We start from the raw sequence: 14,958 nt of genomic DNA, 5'->3' as shown, positions 1-14,958 counted from the left end.
CTCTATCTCGACGATACGCCTCCGGAGAAAGGATGCCGCTCACGAGTTGGTCACAAGAAGCGTCGTGTTCAGGTACGTCGTGTCGGACGTGCCCACCTTCACGGTGAAATTTCCCGGCTCGACGACGTACCGGTTATCGAGCGACCATAGAGCGAGCTGCGTCGAGTTGATCTGCATCGTCACTGTCTCCGAACCGCCCGCACTGCGCCCAGCATCATGGTCAGTATCTTGCAATCCATGCAGGATGCAGCGAGGGAACTCACGGGATGAACACTTTGGTGAAGCCGGCCAGAAATTGGTTCGGGGTCACAACGGAGCTGACCTGGTCAGTGACATAGACCTGCACGACCTCCTTTCCGTCCACACCACCCGTGTTCTCGACGCTGACCGTGACATTGAAGTCATCCGTCGTCCCAATAGCATACGAGGAGAGTTCCAGATTCGTACTGAACAGGGTAGATCAGCCGAAGTGCCGTTGTACGCTCTCAGCGAGCAGACCTACTAATTGAACGTCGTATAGCTTAGCCCGTGGCCAAAGCTCCATATCGGCTGCGGTGTATCCAGAACATACTAAAAGGTTTTACCAGTAAGTTACACTTGTTCGAACGCTCGCCTGAGAGCGTACCTGATGACCGAAGACAAGAGTTCCGTTCGGTGTCACGTAGCCAGCATCGACTGGTCGTCCGTCCTTGTAGTAGTTGTAGAACGCGGGTGCAGTGCCGACGCTCTGCGGGAACGACACAGGGAGCTTACCTATGCAGTGTGAGCATGGTCTAATCAGGCGAATGAAGAGGCGTAGCATACCAGACGGGTTCGCCACTCCAAAGACGATCTCGGCGATAGCAAGCCCACCGAGTTCGCCATAGTAAAACTGTTGTATCACTGCATCCGCATCTGCACAAGCCCATTCAATCCAAGCCCAGGCTCTTCAGACGAACAACTCACTTGCAGCGATCCACGGCTCCGCCACCGGCTTCCCACTAACAAACACCACCACCGTCGGCTTACCAGTCCCCACCACCGCCTCGACCAACGCCCTCTGTGCTCCTACCAGCGCCAAGCTGCTCAAATCGACATGCTCGCCCGTCGTCGCGTTCGTGCCCGGCTCCCACAGGAGCGTCTGGTCGAGGCTCCACGTGCCGACCATGACGACCGCGACATCGGACGCCTCCGCCGCCTCGATGGCCTCAGGGAATTGCGACTCGTCGTTCGACCAGAGCTCACAGCCCTGCGCGAAGTTGAGCGTGGGCGGGTCGGACGGGAAGATGGAGGTGTTGGCGAGAAGTGAGGTGAAGCCTTGGAGGGGCGTGAGTGCGTTGAGGGTTGCGTTGTGGAAGACGTAGTCGCCGAACTGCGGCGGGGTGTCAGTGTGGGTCTGCGGGTGAGAGGAGATGGAGCCGTACGGTGACGCGGTTGACTTGTGGACCGATCAGAGCAATTGAGCTGATGTTCTTGCTAACAGGTAGCACGTTGTTACGGTTCTCGAGGAGTACGATTTGCTCCTGCTCCATCTGGTGCAAGATTTCACGCGTCTCTGGCGTGCGCAGCGTTGACAGGTAGTCAGCGTACGGGTACGGGTCTAGTGCCAGACGGTCAGTAGATATGTAAGGAGCTGGACTGAGTAGCTCACTCTCGAATATTCCCAGCGCAAACTTGGTCCTCAGCACTGTCTTGACCGTCTCGTCGATATAGCTCACGTTTACAGTTCCTGCAGCCACTTGGTCTGTTCAAAGTACGTTCTCACATCAGTTCCTCACATGGAAGGCCAACGACTAAGCAGATACTCACCAGGCAGAGTCAAGTAAGTGTACGTCCCACCGCCCATCTCCATCTGCAACCCATTCTCGAGCGTCTGCTGCGCGACGCACTCTCGGTCCGCACATGTGTAGTGCCATGTCATGAGCAGGTCGGGTGAGCCCGCGTCTGTAGTGACAAAGTAGGGGTATTGCCACTCTTCCCGCAGCTGGCATGCGCGTGAGTGCGCATTTGGTATCATGCAGAGGCATACGCACAATCTCGGTGAGAATATCTAGAGAAGAGAATGTTGAGACACGAGTGCATGGCACGGAAGAGCGGACATACGGTAGCTCGAGATAACAGGGACGCCGTCGTAGCTCGCATACGCGCTCATAAGGCTCAGTGCTGTCGATCCACCCTCGATGGCAGGGTTGCTCGCTGCACAGGCGCGGTCGAAAGGCTTGAGATAGTACGTGCGGAGTTCACGTTCACCGCCCGAGACTTGTGCCAAGTTCCTGCCCGGCACGAGCGCGTCAAGTCAACGATTCGCCCAAGATTGCGCGCCAATATAAGACTTACAAGCCTCCTTGAGGTGACCCGTAGGCGGTGAAATGTTTGCAGGTTGCCGCGATCCGCGCGACAGCTGTGTCGCTCGTATTCCTTCTCCTACCGGTTTGCACTCCTCGCACATATGCGGCGCCCATCTCCCCCGTGCTACAGTGCAGTTCAGTCCGGATGCCCTGTATTGTTCACTCATCATACACGTACAGGAAGGGATCCTCCCCGAAGTTCTCCTCGACGCGCCCCCACCGGAGCTCACGCGAGAGGTCGAGAACCGGGGCAAAGAGCTGATGGAAGCCCAAGCCTTCTGCTTCAGAGCCGATGGTCTCTGCAGCGGCTTCGAGGAGAGGTGGGTTGAACGAGGCTGCAAGGCCGATGGGTGAGGGCCAGATAGTGCCATTGTTCGTGAAGCCATGCAGGCCTACATCGAGTGACCAGCGTCAGCAAATAGGTAGCATGCATGTGGGCGGATGAGCATGCAATACCTTCCGACTGAACGATCCCGGGTATACCAAGGGTGGTGTTCTCCATCAGATACTGCTGCCCGACTGTGATGCCATATACCCATTTGTCCCAAGGCATGAGATAACCGCCCCAGATTGCACCAGCTTTGTACGTGAGCTCCTCAACCTGCGAAGGTAGTGCAGATCAAGTATCAGTGGTGCAAAAATGATGCATTATACCAGTACTTACGAGGCCGGACGCATTGTACGTCTTCGTGTCGTCGTTTGGATCGGTGAGATTCATCCACCCATCGAGATCACCCTGAATTCTGCAAGCGAGCACTGTGGTTAGCCACCTTACAGCATTGTATTGACCAGGGGACATATACGCACAATTGAGCGACCTTCTCCTGGAGGGTCATTCGGAGCAGAAGATCGTCCACTCGATCTTCGATGGGCGCATTCGGGTTCTTGTAGATAGGGAGCGAACCATCAAGATTGGTAGCCCTCGCGTGTAGTGGGAAATGTAGGTCGCTTCGAACACCGAGATGCTCCACAACGTTGTCGGTGGTTCGCGCCAAGACCGTCTGCCAGCTTTGGAGTATTATCAGCAGACCCAGCAGACCCGCGAAGGCTGCAGTAGCACGCGTCGACGTCCTAGAATGCGCCATGTCCGCCGAAGACGCGTTTTTACCTCTAGAAACACACCGAGGCGTAGCGATCGACGTGCGACACGTCCTCCATATCTTTATAGTCGCGTTTGATCTATCGACGCGTCCATGAGAATAGGAATCATGGGAGCGAGTACGCGGACCGTCGGGCCCTGCTGATGTTATGGCTGGTCGGACCGCGGGCGGCCAAGCGGGGAAGGCATGGACAGACGACCTGCGCACTGCGAGTACGAACGGACGAGTTACCCCGAAATACTGCCATCTCGAAGAAGCAGTGATCTCGGTGTGAGAAGCCGTAGTTGTCATGCATATAGGCCATTGGACTTGGGAAGCTGAGCTATGTATATTGTCGTGGCGTGTATAAAGATCTTCCCTACCTACTGTTCGGTGAGCCTCACTCCAGCATAAGGCACAGCAGGTAGTACAGAAAGGCGGGGACGCCTCCTCGGGGCTAAGACCGTTCTGCAAGCCTGAGGTACAGAGCCGTGGGCCAGACGATCACTAGAGTTTCAACATTAACGGACGCACCATCGGCTGACAACGTAACTCTGCGTGAAGATTGTCAGGAGCAACAAACAAGGAAATATGTTGCAAAGCAGCCATCGAGTAACGCATATGCGCATGCAATTGCGCCGGTGTCGGCTGCGAGAATGAATCGAAGCACCGTGCATGAGTGGGTCAGCTGGCCGGACGGGGTATAGATAGCTAGAGACCTGAAGTTCTAAGCTCTTGAGCGCATGGGAAAGCATGAGATCAATCCATAGAAACAGCCCGAACCGACAGAGTAAGAGTGCATGTCAAGAACTCGAAGTCATGGTGCGGTACATAGAGGTCTACAAAGGAAAGTGACGAAAGTCGACGCTGCCGGCGGGGTCTACTACTCGATCATGTGACGTGCTTCCGTATATGGGCGTCTAATAATGCGGGGAAAGCTTCCTCTCCTTCTCACCCAATCTCACCCGCCTTCGCTCCTTCCGCCGCATTCCTACCTCGTAACGCGTGTTTCACGCGTAAAAGTGAGCTGAAATGGCTCATGTGAAGTGGAAGCTTGCTGTGGTGTCGGCAATCCTCACCACAGTCGTGCAAGCCGGACTTGACATACCCCCAGCATTCAAGGAACCCCCAAGTGATGAGGTCGACGCCGTGAACCCGTGAGCTGACCAGCGCCGGGGTGCTCGTCGAGGTACTCATAAGCTGGGTAGACTTATTGGCAATGGTGGTGACTCTCCCAATGGTTCGGGGGGCATGGTCCCGAGCACTGCACCACCCTTCGCCATGACACGTTGGACAGCGCAAACGGACCAGAACTACGTCTCCGTCACGCCCTATAATTACACCCACACCTCGATACATGGCTTTCAGGTATAGGCATACTATTCTTTGAGGCACAAATCATCGTACTCATACCCACTCGTCAGGGAACCCACCAACCCGCGATCTGGATGGGCGAGTCTGGTCAAGTCGTCGTGTCTCCAGGCCTCGGCACCGTCAAACCGGCGTTCGAAGACCGAGGGTTGGACATAGTGTACGATGGCAACGAGCGCATGGAAGCCGTCAGCGCAAATTACTACTCTGTCCTCACACAAACGACCGAAGCTGACGGCGGTGGAGTGCTCAAGACGGAGATGAGTGCCAGTGCGTCTCTAGCATATTGTCTCTGCTCCCTGATACTCATTATTGCTTGGCTATGCTGCAGCCTCGCGCGTCGGTCACCTCCGCTTCACCTTCCCTGCAAACGCCTCCTCGCCCTACATCTTCCTCGAGGCCACCCGCCCCTGCACGCTCGGCTCCCCCGCCTCGCCCACCGGCACCTGGCTCACCTATCCCTCAGGCCTGGTCAACATCGACCCCGTCAGCCAGGAGATTTGCGGGCGCAACCCCGAGCGGCAGGATGAGATTCTCGGCCCGAGTCCCGCGCCATCCTTTGCGGGCTACTTCTGCGCGCGTTTCAACACGTCGTTCAGCGCGTACGGAGTCGTTCAGAATGGCACAACTAGTGAGGGCGTGGTGAGCGGTGAGGGGCCTGTGCTGGGCGCGTATGCGGCATTCGAGGGAGCGCGCGTGGTGGATGTGCGCGTGGGCGTGTCTTTCATCTCTGTGGACCAGGCAAGGCGTAATCTGGAGAAGGAGATCCCGGATGGGACGAGTCTGGAGGAGACGTCGAAGGCGACGAGGGAGCTGTGGGTCGAGAAGTTGGGTAGAGTGAAGGCGGAGGGCGCGAGTGCAGACGAGATGGCGACGTTCTACACTGGGATCTTCCATACGCTGCAGGTAAGAGTGGTATTTGGTCGAGGGTGCATTGGGCCCGCACACTGACTTACACAATATGATAGTATCCGTACGAACAAGACGAAGATGGTATGTACTACTCTGGGTACGACGATAGCGTGCACGAAGGCGACTCGTACACGGGTTACTCGAACTGGGTGTGTCACTCTCCTATTATCTCATTATCTATGCTAAGTTTGCTATGTGACCGCAGGACACGTACCGCGCCGAGTGGGCCTGGCTGATTCTGCTCGCGCCCGAGCGCGTGCCCGGTATGGTCCGCAGTATGTTGCAGGACTACGTAGAGGGCGGATGGTTGCCCATGTGGAAGAATATCGTCGGTGCGTGCCTTGAATGAAACGACATATATCCGAGTCCGTTGACCAATGGTGCCACCTCCAGAGACGAACATCATGGTACGTCATCTGGTGTGGGTTAAGAGAGCTTATCAGTTATGCATGATATCCAGGTCGCCACGCATGCTGACTCACTTGTTGCGGAAGCGGTCGTGAAGAACATCACAGGCTTCGACCTTGACACTGCATATGCAGCTGTGTACAAGGATGCCACAGTACCGCCTGTAGATGACTGGACGATTTCGTGGGTTGCTCCTGCCTGAGACTGGGCTCTCCATTTACATGTAGGTTTATTACAGATACTACGATCGAGAGGAGGTACGAGGCTTCGCGACCTATCGATGTAGCAACGCCGATTGCCAAGCTAAACGCACATTAGGGCGTCGGATACGAAGTACGCGCAGGTCTCTCTAGTGTATACGACGAGACAGGCTGGGTCGCGAACGACATCCACTCCGAGTCCGCATCGCGAACACTCGACTACGCCTGTAAGCTACCCATGCTCACCATGCCCTCCAATGCTCACCGATATTATAAATTTATAATCATACAGATGACGACTGGGCGGTCGCCGCCCTCGCTGACTTCCTCGGGCACACCGAGAACGCGTCCTTCTTCCGGGCACGCTCACAGTCTGCGCCGTTCACGATTTTCAACAACGACACGGGCTTCATGGAGGCGCGCGATGCGAATGGGTCTTGGGCCGGCCAGGATCAGGGTTGGACGGAGGGCGACATGTGGGCGTACACGTTCGATGTCATCCAGGACGTGCCTCGCCTCGTTGAGCACCGTGGCGGCAATACAAGCTTCGTGGCGTTCCTCGATGAGCATTTCGATGGAGGGCATAATGATCACACCAATGAGGTGGGGTTGATTGCGAACGGATCAAGTCCGGGTGCTGATGTGATTGCCATGAGTAGCCGTCACACCACATCCCGTACCTGTATGCCCTTGCAGGTGCGGCGTCCAAGGGACAAGAACGTATACGCGAGGTTGCCGCTGCGAACTACAACTCAACTGTGGACGGATTGTCCGGCGTATGTCGCTCACCTTGGACAAGTAGACCATCTAGACACTCATGAGTTGTGCTGTAGAATGAAGACTGTGGCCAGATGAGCGCATGGTATATCTTCAGCGCGCTCGGCTTCTACCCGGTGGACCCAGTCTCGGCAACATACGTAGTTGGGACGTGAGTATCTTCTTTTTTATCTACTCGTTGCTTTTCTCATCGTTCCGGGCTCGTGCAGACCATTCTACGACAAAGTCACGATTTCCTTCCCCGACGCCTCCCAACCACTCGTCATCTCCGCACCCGGCGCACCGACCAAGCCCTACGTCAAGTCGCTCACCGTGAACGGCGAGGCTCTCTCACAGCCGATCATTACGCACCAGCAAATTGCTAACGGGGGCGAGATTGTCTTCGAGATGAGCGACACACCACAGGAGTGGGCGAGCGCGACACTGGTGAGTGGCGATCATTTAGACGCGTTCGCCGAACCTGAAGAGGTGAGGTTGGGGTTGGGACAGTATTGATGAGTGGGCCCCAGGTCACGGAAGGGAGTGTGGCAAGTGCCGAGGAAGCACGGCACGATGAGCTGTGAGGCGGTCTTTACATTGATCTCTCCAATGACTGTCTCGTCAGATAAAATTACGAACTGGATGGATGCCTTGTACCATAGCTGCAACGACTACTAATGGCATTGAAACCGCGGACGTCCATTTGTCTTAGTGACAAATCCGCCAGGCTCATGATTTGATTCAATGGTGGACTGCAGCGTACCTGGAATCTAGCAGATGGTCCTTGAACAGGACGCCAGTGTGATGAACTCTAGTTGGTGTCTCGCAGCTCTAATAATTCGCCAGCAAAATCAGGCATGTCACCGTCTGAGCACAGAGAGACATCGCGCGTTTCATCACTGTCAATATGAACCAAGCAGTCCTCGCACATCCTTAATGTGTTCCTTGGCAATGCTATGCCATCGTTGGAACGAATGCACGGATCAGTCGCGGTGCGTGATGTCATTCTGACTCTACTCGACTCAATCTAAAGTCGCCTCAAACAACGTACATATGATACAGATAATTCAGGAGGTTCATGTGGTACCCGTGACTTCTTCTGTACCCTCTGCACCTGGTTCAAGCAGCCTCCGGGCGATGCTCGGTACCACGGCTGGCACGCCACGTCTCGGGGCCCTGCAGGAGAGCGTGCATGAAGGCGAGTGAAGGCGCGGTAAGAACCGACAGCGTACCTTCTGGTTCTTCGTCCTCTGGTTCTTGATCCTGCGGTAGAACCACTCCTTTGACGTCTGTCCCGAGAAGTAGATGCTCTTATCAGCAACCTTTGCCGCTGCCTCAGCAACCATCGGGCTATCCCCGGTGAGCGCTTCCAGAAGTTGAGAGTACCCCGGACGAGTGAAGAATACGAGCGACCAGCGTTCATGCTGCGACTGAGCTCCCGGAGGAGGACTGGATCAGATACTTGATCAGCCGCGTGGTAGCGCTTCTATCATCATGGATCCACTCACACGACGCGGTGCAGATTCGAACGAAGAATGCCTCCGCTGAAGATACTCATCGCGTCTCCAAGGTTGCATATGGCATGCCCGGGAATGGGCTGCATTCAACAACGATAGAAGATCAGGAGGTCAGTGGACCATACTAACCGTGATCCGGGCTGTCACGTACCTTCACATATTGCCAGGACTCCGTGCCTGGAACCATGACCTGCAAACCTCCGAGGCGGTTGTGAAGGAAGGACTGATAGGATGTGATCAGTGATGCCGTACGTCAATCCGTTGAGGAAGAGAAGACTTCTACTGACCAGAGAGCCGAAGTCTGTATGGGCGCCAATAGCCGTCTTGGGCTCAGTGGCAGCGGGCTTGGGCGGGTTTTTAATGCACCTTGACTCGCTCCCGCTGGGCTCCTCCAGCTGGTGCTTCCTGGCCAGAGTGCCCTTGGGAAGCCCAAGCCTGTCGTTGAAGATGTCGAGGAGCGTGCTGTTGACCTCAAGCGACTTTTGAATGAACGGCCTGATGGTGCTCTCCATCCGCGCGTTGACCGTGGGCGGGTACGCACGATGTACAATACTCGGGTAGCTAAGCACATCGTCCTTCGCGACATTGATGAATTCCACTGTGTCCAGGTTGCCCTTTTCATCGGTCGCGTTGGCGCCAGCAGCCTTGTAGCTATGGCAGTTCAGTTAGAACCGTGAAATCGCGAAGGTAGGGCCTCGCTTACCCGAAGGACATGCCGTCGTCACCCTGTTCGAACTTCATCTTCTCCGCTAGCGGAAGCGCCATGGTCTCTGCGCCCATGTCGAACATTCCTTGCACCTCAGTGTCGACCTCATGGTTCTTCAAGCTGAGGAGGACGTCAGTCCGGACTCGGCGGCAAGATCATCGCATGTAGACTTACTACCAGAATCCCAGCTCGGTTGCAGCTTTCCAGAGCGTGTCGATCTCATTCTTGTCGCCAGCCTTCAGCAACTGATAGTCAACGACGAGCAGAGGGTGAGTAGACACGTCGTTCGGGAAGGGAGGGTAGTCGATGAGGCCTGGCATGTTGTTGTGAAGATTGGCGCAAAGATGTCAGCTATGACGAGGGTGCAAGCTTGTGCTGAAGTCGCAGTGCCGCCAAGACATCAGCCTTTTATACAACGAGGTATCAGGTCTGTGGCCGAGAGCTGGTGTGACATCCGGGCTGTGCTTCTCTTCCGCTTCTCATGCGCCGCGTCCTGCGTGGTGATGGAAAGCTGAGTTTGCATCAGTTCACATGCGGGTCGCCACATACCATCAGGTCATTACCCCGATTGGCGCACGAGGGACAAGCTGCTAGAACGAGGGAGCAGAAAAAGCCACCGCATTACCCCAGTCGACGTCTAGTCGGCTTCTCACGTTGAAATACAGTCATGTGTACAGCCAAGATCTTCTGGTTCAGGCGCAGCCTTTGACCATGGCGTATAAGTTGAACGTTAAATGTTGTCATTGACATGCCAAGTAGCAGGTACGATCTGGCGGGGACCTTATCTGGTCGAGTGCGGGCCCGAGCTCTGGTTAGATGGTACAAACGAGGTACTTACTCGTCATGTAACCGTGCAACGGAGGGTAAGAGATCGGTGTCTGCCAAGGAGTCTCTGCCGAACATAAACTGCCGAGTAACGTCAGCATTCTGGAATACAATGAAGCGTTTGCCCACTTAAATGCCGGTCAGGCCTTGCACTCTCCCGTATCTAACACCAAGGAGTTAATGTACCAACGGAACGCTGGTCGGGAGCCTGATGTCACTCGTGAACGCATGAACCCTGAAGGACGTCTCGCCGCTGGTGTGTCGGGCGCTCGGACGTACCTAGTACGAAAGCGATGGCTCCCTATTCGATATACATTTCATGTCATGGTCTGACTGGTCCACGCTTCGCGCCAAGGACCAATTTAGCTCCATTACACGTATCGAGGGTTCAGTCTGCAAAGGATGGTTCAGCTAGCGAATGTGAATCGAGTACGGAACTGCCTACCTTCACCTCCGTCCCAATCGATCACGTAGTTGTGGGTGTCTGATGGTGACTGACATGACTATGTTTGGCATCATAGGGGTGATCAAGGCTCTGGCGAGCGTTGCGTAATGCGGCGTGAGCGGATTGCTGCGGCAGCTAGCGCGTGTAGAGGTACGAGCTGACTCACGATTTACAATTGGATTTTGTGCTAGTCTGGCGTCCACTGCGAGTGACGATGTCATGATAGAGCTTGCTATGCTGCGGCTACTCCAGATGTGAACCCTACGTAAAAATGTGGAAAGGTATGATGGTACGAGACCGATCTCAACCGGACGTCGCAGAGATGTTGACGCGTCATCGGCGCTGTGGACATAGGATCAGAAACCTCCTCTAACCGTACTCCCCTCATTATCATGTTACCTACTCCAAGTTTCCGCCTTGAAGACGCCATGAGGGGCTCATGAAAGCATTGCGAATAGGCCGACACACAAGCGACTGCCACTGTTATCGTGCCCTTTCGACTCAGCCAAAGGGTTGCTTCAGAGAGGCGGCGGTAAGAATTGGGACTGCTCCGAACCCGACTGTGGATGCTCAAACACGCGGCCTATTCCCCATGGATCAGCAGAGCCGGCCAGTGTCCGACTGTAACTTCTCCCTCTGGTTCTAAAAAATAAAGTATGTTCCCGTATAGACGCACCTGCTGGCGTTCTGAGCTTCGTGATTCGAAGCTCATATATGATGAAATTCCATGAAGGCTGCGCAAGCTTTTGGCACGGCGATCATGAGACTCGGAGGAGGTGGAAGCATCCGCCCCTTGCAAACTGATCATGAAGTCAATATTGTACTGCATATTGCAATGATCAGTACATACCGCCCACGACTTCTGCAGTAACGTGCCGAAGAGAGGTGTCGGTCTCAGAGTAGGCCAACTGGAGAATTCGATATTGACTCCGTCATTGGATATTAAGCATTGGTCACGTCTCCAGCGAGCGCGCGTTATTGCAGTGAATCGCGCGAAATCGCATCCCGATATATGCGATGAATGAGGAAGACCGGAGACCGGACGGTCTTCGTCTGAGCTATAGTAGATGCCAGTGCCATGGAGATATTCCAGCTCTGGCCTCCTCAGACAATCGCCTAGCTGCTGTGAGCGGCGGCTATGTCCCGGTCCGTTGTAGTCCCCGTAATACTTGAAACATGAGCTGCCTTACCATACCAGATCATACAAGCCAGCGCAGAGCGTCTGCGAGATGTTCTGATAGTCTTCGGGAAAGCCTGAGTATTAGCCAGCGCGATACGCCCAAGTCCCTTGGTTTAAGCATGAGCATGAGGAGTCATGTGTCGAGGGATGGCTGAATGGGCATTTTCAGTGAAGCTGGTGCCGCCGCGCGACTTCTGTCCACACCAAGACAGCATGAGGTGGGAGGTGGTATGTTGCGACTCGCAACATCTCCATATGATCATTATGAGCCTCTGGCGCGTGTTTACGTAACTATGACGGAGTCCGATAACCGATTGTGACGCTCGCGAGCCTTACATAATAAAGTTTTAAAGGTTTCAAGCTTCACTATAGCTGTACGCGTACCTCTTGTACTAGTACTAGTAGACCCGTCATCAACGTGTAACTTTCTACTGACAATAGATTATATCAGTTCGAGCGTTTACATACAGTAGATCTGCAACCCAGCATCAAAGCTGCTAAGCTCGAGTCCCTGTAGTGCGTGGACCAGTGCATAGCTTTGCTGTGAATCCTGATACCCCCTGGCCTACGTGGCGACACGGCATCAACACCCAATAACAGGGACAATGAGCGGCGTACCCCCGGAAGGGTATAAACACAATCTCATAATGGAATGCGCGTTCGACATGAGACACACCAGCATGAAGCGCACCCAGACAGCCGACAATCCTGAGCTGAAGTACGAGGCTGCCAAAGCCACACTCACCTTCGGAGCGACCGAGCCTCCTGCGCCTGGTCTCCCCGCTTTTCAGACCAAGTTCCATTTCCAACCTGGAGCAAAGTTCGACTCGTACGTCAAGTTCTGACTTCGTCGACCACCTCGTGGGCTGCTAATGGTCCGTGCTTGGGTTTGAAGGTTCCTGCACTTTCATGCATCGCACGCCGAGTACCTGTATTGCGAGAAGGGGCGCATACGCGTGACTATCGGCGATATCGTAAGGATGGTAGGACCCGAAGATGGACAGCTTGAGATTTCTGCTTGGACACCACATCGATGGGAGACGCTTGAAGCCGATGTCGAGACTATCGTTTGGGAGCGCACCGATCCGAACGATGGCCAGAAGGAGCTCTTCTTTCGGTGAGCATGCCAATCCTCCAAACGGGCCCAGCGAACGAATGAATTTCATCGCCCCACCAGGAACCTGATGTCCCTGGTCAACGACCACAAGGGTCTGCCGCCAGTCCTGCAGACATTCAAGATTTTCAGCGACTATGACAACTACCCAATCAGAGAGGCACAGTGGCAGCTGGCGTTGCGGTCGCTGATTGTCTGGATGACGAGCGCAATGGGGTTCCTGGCGACTCTGGCAGGGTATCGCAGCGTGTATAAGGAGTACACGCCGAGGCGTCTGCTCGAAGGCTAGGGTGAATAGACGGTGCGGCTGCCTGTAAAAATGGCATCACGCTGATAGTCAGTTCTGTGCTTCGATCTTCCCTGGCTTCGAGGGTGCAGCTTCGCGTTGTATTGGGATTGGCTGACCAGTATTGCGAGCTACGCTGTTGAGCTAGCCCCCGAGGTCGTGGGGTACGTCGCCGCAAGTGTGCACCTTCATAAGTCCATCGCAAAAAACCCTACTTGAAGTCAAGGACAACAATAGTCCTACTGGAAGCTATGCACCCCGAAAGCAAACCTCTCAAAGAGATCAATCGGGAACGCGTCCGCGATCGCCGTGTACCCCGCGACGTTCGGATGCAAGTAGTCGCCTGAGTTATACGCAGGGTTTAGTTCCGTCACGTTGTTCGGGTCCCGTACGATCGCGTCAAAGTCGATGACCGCGTCGAACCTCCCGCTGTCCCTGATCCACGCATTCACCCGCTGGCGCGTGATCTCGCGCTGCGAGTCCGCGTACGGCTGGATGGTGCTGTTGGGCGCGCCGAAGGGCGTGATCGTCGCCGCGATGATCGGGATGCCGAACGTGTGCACGCGCGTGACGATCTGCTCGAATGCCTGGATGAGCCGGTTGCCGACGACCTGCTGCGAGTACACGTCTGTCGCGGCCGTCCCGATGTCGTTCACGCCCTCGAAGATCATCGCGTCCTTGATACCGGACTGCGCGAGCACGTCCCGCTCGATACGCCCGAGTGCATTAGGACCGAGACCGTCGTAGAGAATGCGGTTGCCTCCCGCGGCTTGGTTGAGGACCGCGATGCCAGCCGTGAAGGGGTCCTCTCGCATCGTCAGCTACTGACGGCAATGCAAACGCAAAGGTATTGTACCGGTTGTTCTCGTCGGTGTCACTACCGCGGCCGTCTGTGATACTGTCACCTACGATCACCCATCCGCTTGTCGTCAGAGGTGGCCAGGCCTCGATGGCGCTCAGGAAGAACCTTCATGGCGAACTTCAGTCAGCGGATCAGAAAATAAATTTTGAGGGAATGCGTTATTCACCAGTGCGCCTCGTATTGCGTCGAAGGATCCGTCAGGTTGAGAGCATCTACATAGTTATCAAGGCTGTACCAAGTGTTAGTACGGCTGCCAGGGTGGCTCGTGATGTAGAAGCCCTCTTGGCCAGCCTTGGTGTAGAGCGTCACCGTCACCATGCTCTGTGCCTCCAGGGGGTAGTAAATCGGGTCTGAGACAACCTGAGCTCCATCCGGGATAATGATGGAGGTGTTTCCGGAGAACGTGAGCGGCACGGAGGAACCGGGCACGATCTGTGGCGAGCCAGCCGCACCATCCAGGGGCAGGGCGACCGCGACTTGAGTGCTGGGAAAATCATTCACACCAAAGGCGTTCGAGATGCGGATCCTAATGTAGGATTCGGCTGGGATCGACGTGTGCAGCGTCTGGCGAATTGTGGAGTTCGTGAATATTGAGTTCGTGCCGTTCTACGAACACGAAAATAATCAGAGGAAGACCTGTTCGGTGACAACACTTCTACTCACGAACGGTGGATTGGGTACGTTGTAGTACTCGGTCAACTGGGGCATGGTCACCCATATGTCGACCCAGTGCCCGGCCGGCATGAAGGCACTGGCGCCAAGGGAGATTGCGGCGACAGCAACGAACTTGCAGTACAGCGTTATGCGCATGGCTGTATACTACGAGGTCGATTTGAACGCGTCCAATGTCGCAGGCTATAAGGACGGCCTTCCCGACGTTTCGCCGGCGCAAGGCATCATCAGAACCGTCCTGGCTGACCTTGCTATGGGTGCCAGCATATTCTGCGCGGTTTGTATGAGACCGTGGTCG

The 14,958-nt window shown here is 55.2% G+C and overlaps 5 protein-coding genes across 5 annotated transcripts; 2 read left to right on the top strand and 3 right to left on the bottom strand.

The window, feature by feature from the left end:
• Positions 1 to 39: 39 nt before the first annotated feature.
• C8Q71DRAFT_697926 (glycoside hydrolase superfamily) lies at positions 40 to 3,412 on the bottom strand (the record flags this gene model as incomplete). Its single annotated transcript, XM_047919999.1, has 16 exons — positions 40 to 202; positions 264 to 446; positions 503 to 570; positions 626 to 753; positions 805 to 894; positions 946 to 1,351; positions 1,404 to 1,579; positions 1,631 to 1,723; positions 1,789 to 1,963; positions 2,013 to 2,029; positions 2,083 to 2,252; positions 2,317 to 2,451; positions 2,506 to 2,719; positions 2,784 to 2,928; positions 2,992 to 3,070; positions 3,135 to 3,412. 16 exons carry the CDS (start codon positions 3,410 to 3,412, stop codon positions 40 to 42), a joined length of 2,520 nt encoding a protein of 839 aa, XP_047784438.1.
• A 948-nt stretch (positions 3,413 to 4,360) lies between these two features.
• On the top strand, positions 4,361 to 7,798 carry C8Q71DRAFT_729351 (glycoside hydrolase family 92 protein). Its single transcript, XM_047922024.1, has 15 exons — positions 4,361 to 4,563; positions 4,615 to 4,774; positions 4,831 to 5,047; positions 5,109 to 5,683; positions 5,746 to 5,838; positions 5,895 to 6,021; positions 6,083 to 6,096; positions 6,150 to 6,280; positions 6,336 to 6,354; positions 6,416 to 6,524; positions 6,590 to 6,900; positions 6,957 to 7,073; positions 7,131 to 7,225; positions 7,284 to 7,500; positions 7,564 to 7,798. Exons 1-15 carry the CDS (start codon positions 4,439 to 4,441, stop codon positions 7,567 to 7,569), a joined length of 2,316 nt encoding a protein of 771 aa, XP_047784437.1. The 5' UTR covers positions 4,361 to 4,438; the 3' UTR covers positions 7,570 to 7,798.
• Positions 7,799 to 8,172: 374 nt separating this feature from the next.
• Positions 8,173 to 9,596, bottom strand: C8Q71DRAFT_852151 (Clavaminate synthase-like protein; the record flags this gene model as incomplete). Its single annotated transcript, XM_047926804.1, has 7 exons — positions 8,173 to 8,229; positions 8,286 to 8,502; positions 8,562 to 8,650; positions 8,722 to 8,793; positions 8,858 to 9,221; positions 9,274 to 9,396; positions 9,451 to 9,596. The coding sequence occupies 7 exons, from the start codon at positions 9,594 to 9,596 to the stop codon at positions 8,173 to 8,175; spliced, it is 1,068 nt and encodes a 355-aa protein (XP_047784436.1).
• Positions 9,597 to 12,389: 2,793 nt separating this feature from the next.
• On the top strand, positions 12,390 to 13,219 carry C8Q71DRAFT_729325 (uncharacterized protein; the record flags this gene model as incomplete). The annotated part of the gene is made up of 3 exons (XM_047922023.1): positions 12,390 to 12,555; positions 12,622 to 12,843; positions 12,904 to 13,219. Coding segments are annotated over 3 exons (614 nt in total), but the record flags the coding sequence as incomplete, so codon positions are not given.
• Positions 13,220 to 13,297: 78 nt separating this feature from the next.
• C8Q71DRAFT_864401 (extracellular GDSL-like lipase/acylhydrolase) lies at positions 13,298 to 14,768 on the bottom strand. The gene is given in 4 exon segments (XM_047928262.1): positions 13,298 to 13,932; positions 13,952 to 14,093; positions 14,155 to 14,594; positions 14,652 to 14,768. The coding sequence occupies 4 exon segments, from the start codon at positions 14,730 to 14,732 to the stop codon at positions 13,366 to 13,368; spliced, it is 1,230 nt and encodes a 409-aa protein (XP_047784434.1). The 5' UTR covers positions 14,733 to 14,768; the 3' UTR covers positions 13,298 to 13,365.
• Between the last annotated feature and the right edge of the window lie 190 nt (positions 14,769 to 14,958).

This window comes from Rhodofomes roseus (genome assembly GCF_022264815.1).
Source record: "Rhodofomes roseus strain CIRM-BRFM 1785 chromosome Unknown C8Q71scaffold_1, whole genome shotgun sequence".
NCBI classification, from domain to species: Eukaryota; Fungi; Basidiomycota; class Agaricomycetes; order Polyporales; family Fomitopsidaceae; genus Rhodofomes; species Rhodofomes roseus.
Note: the sequence above shows the minus strand (reverse complement) of the source record. Positions and strands in the feature narration are given on the sequence as shown.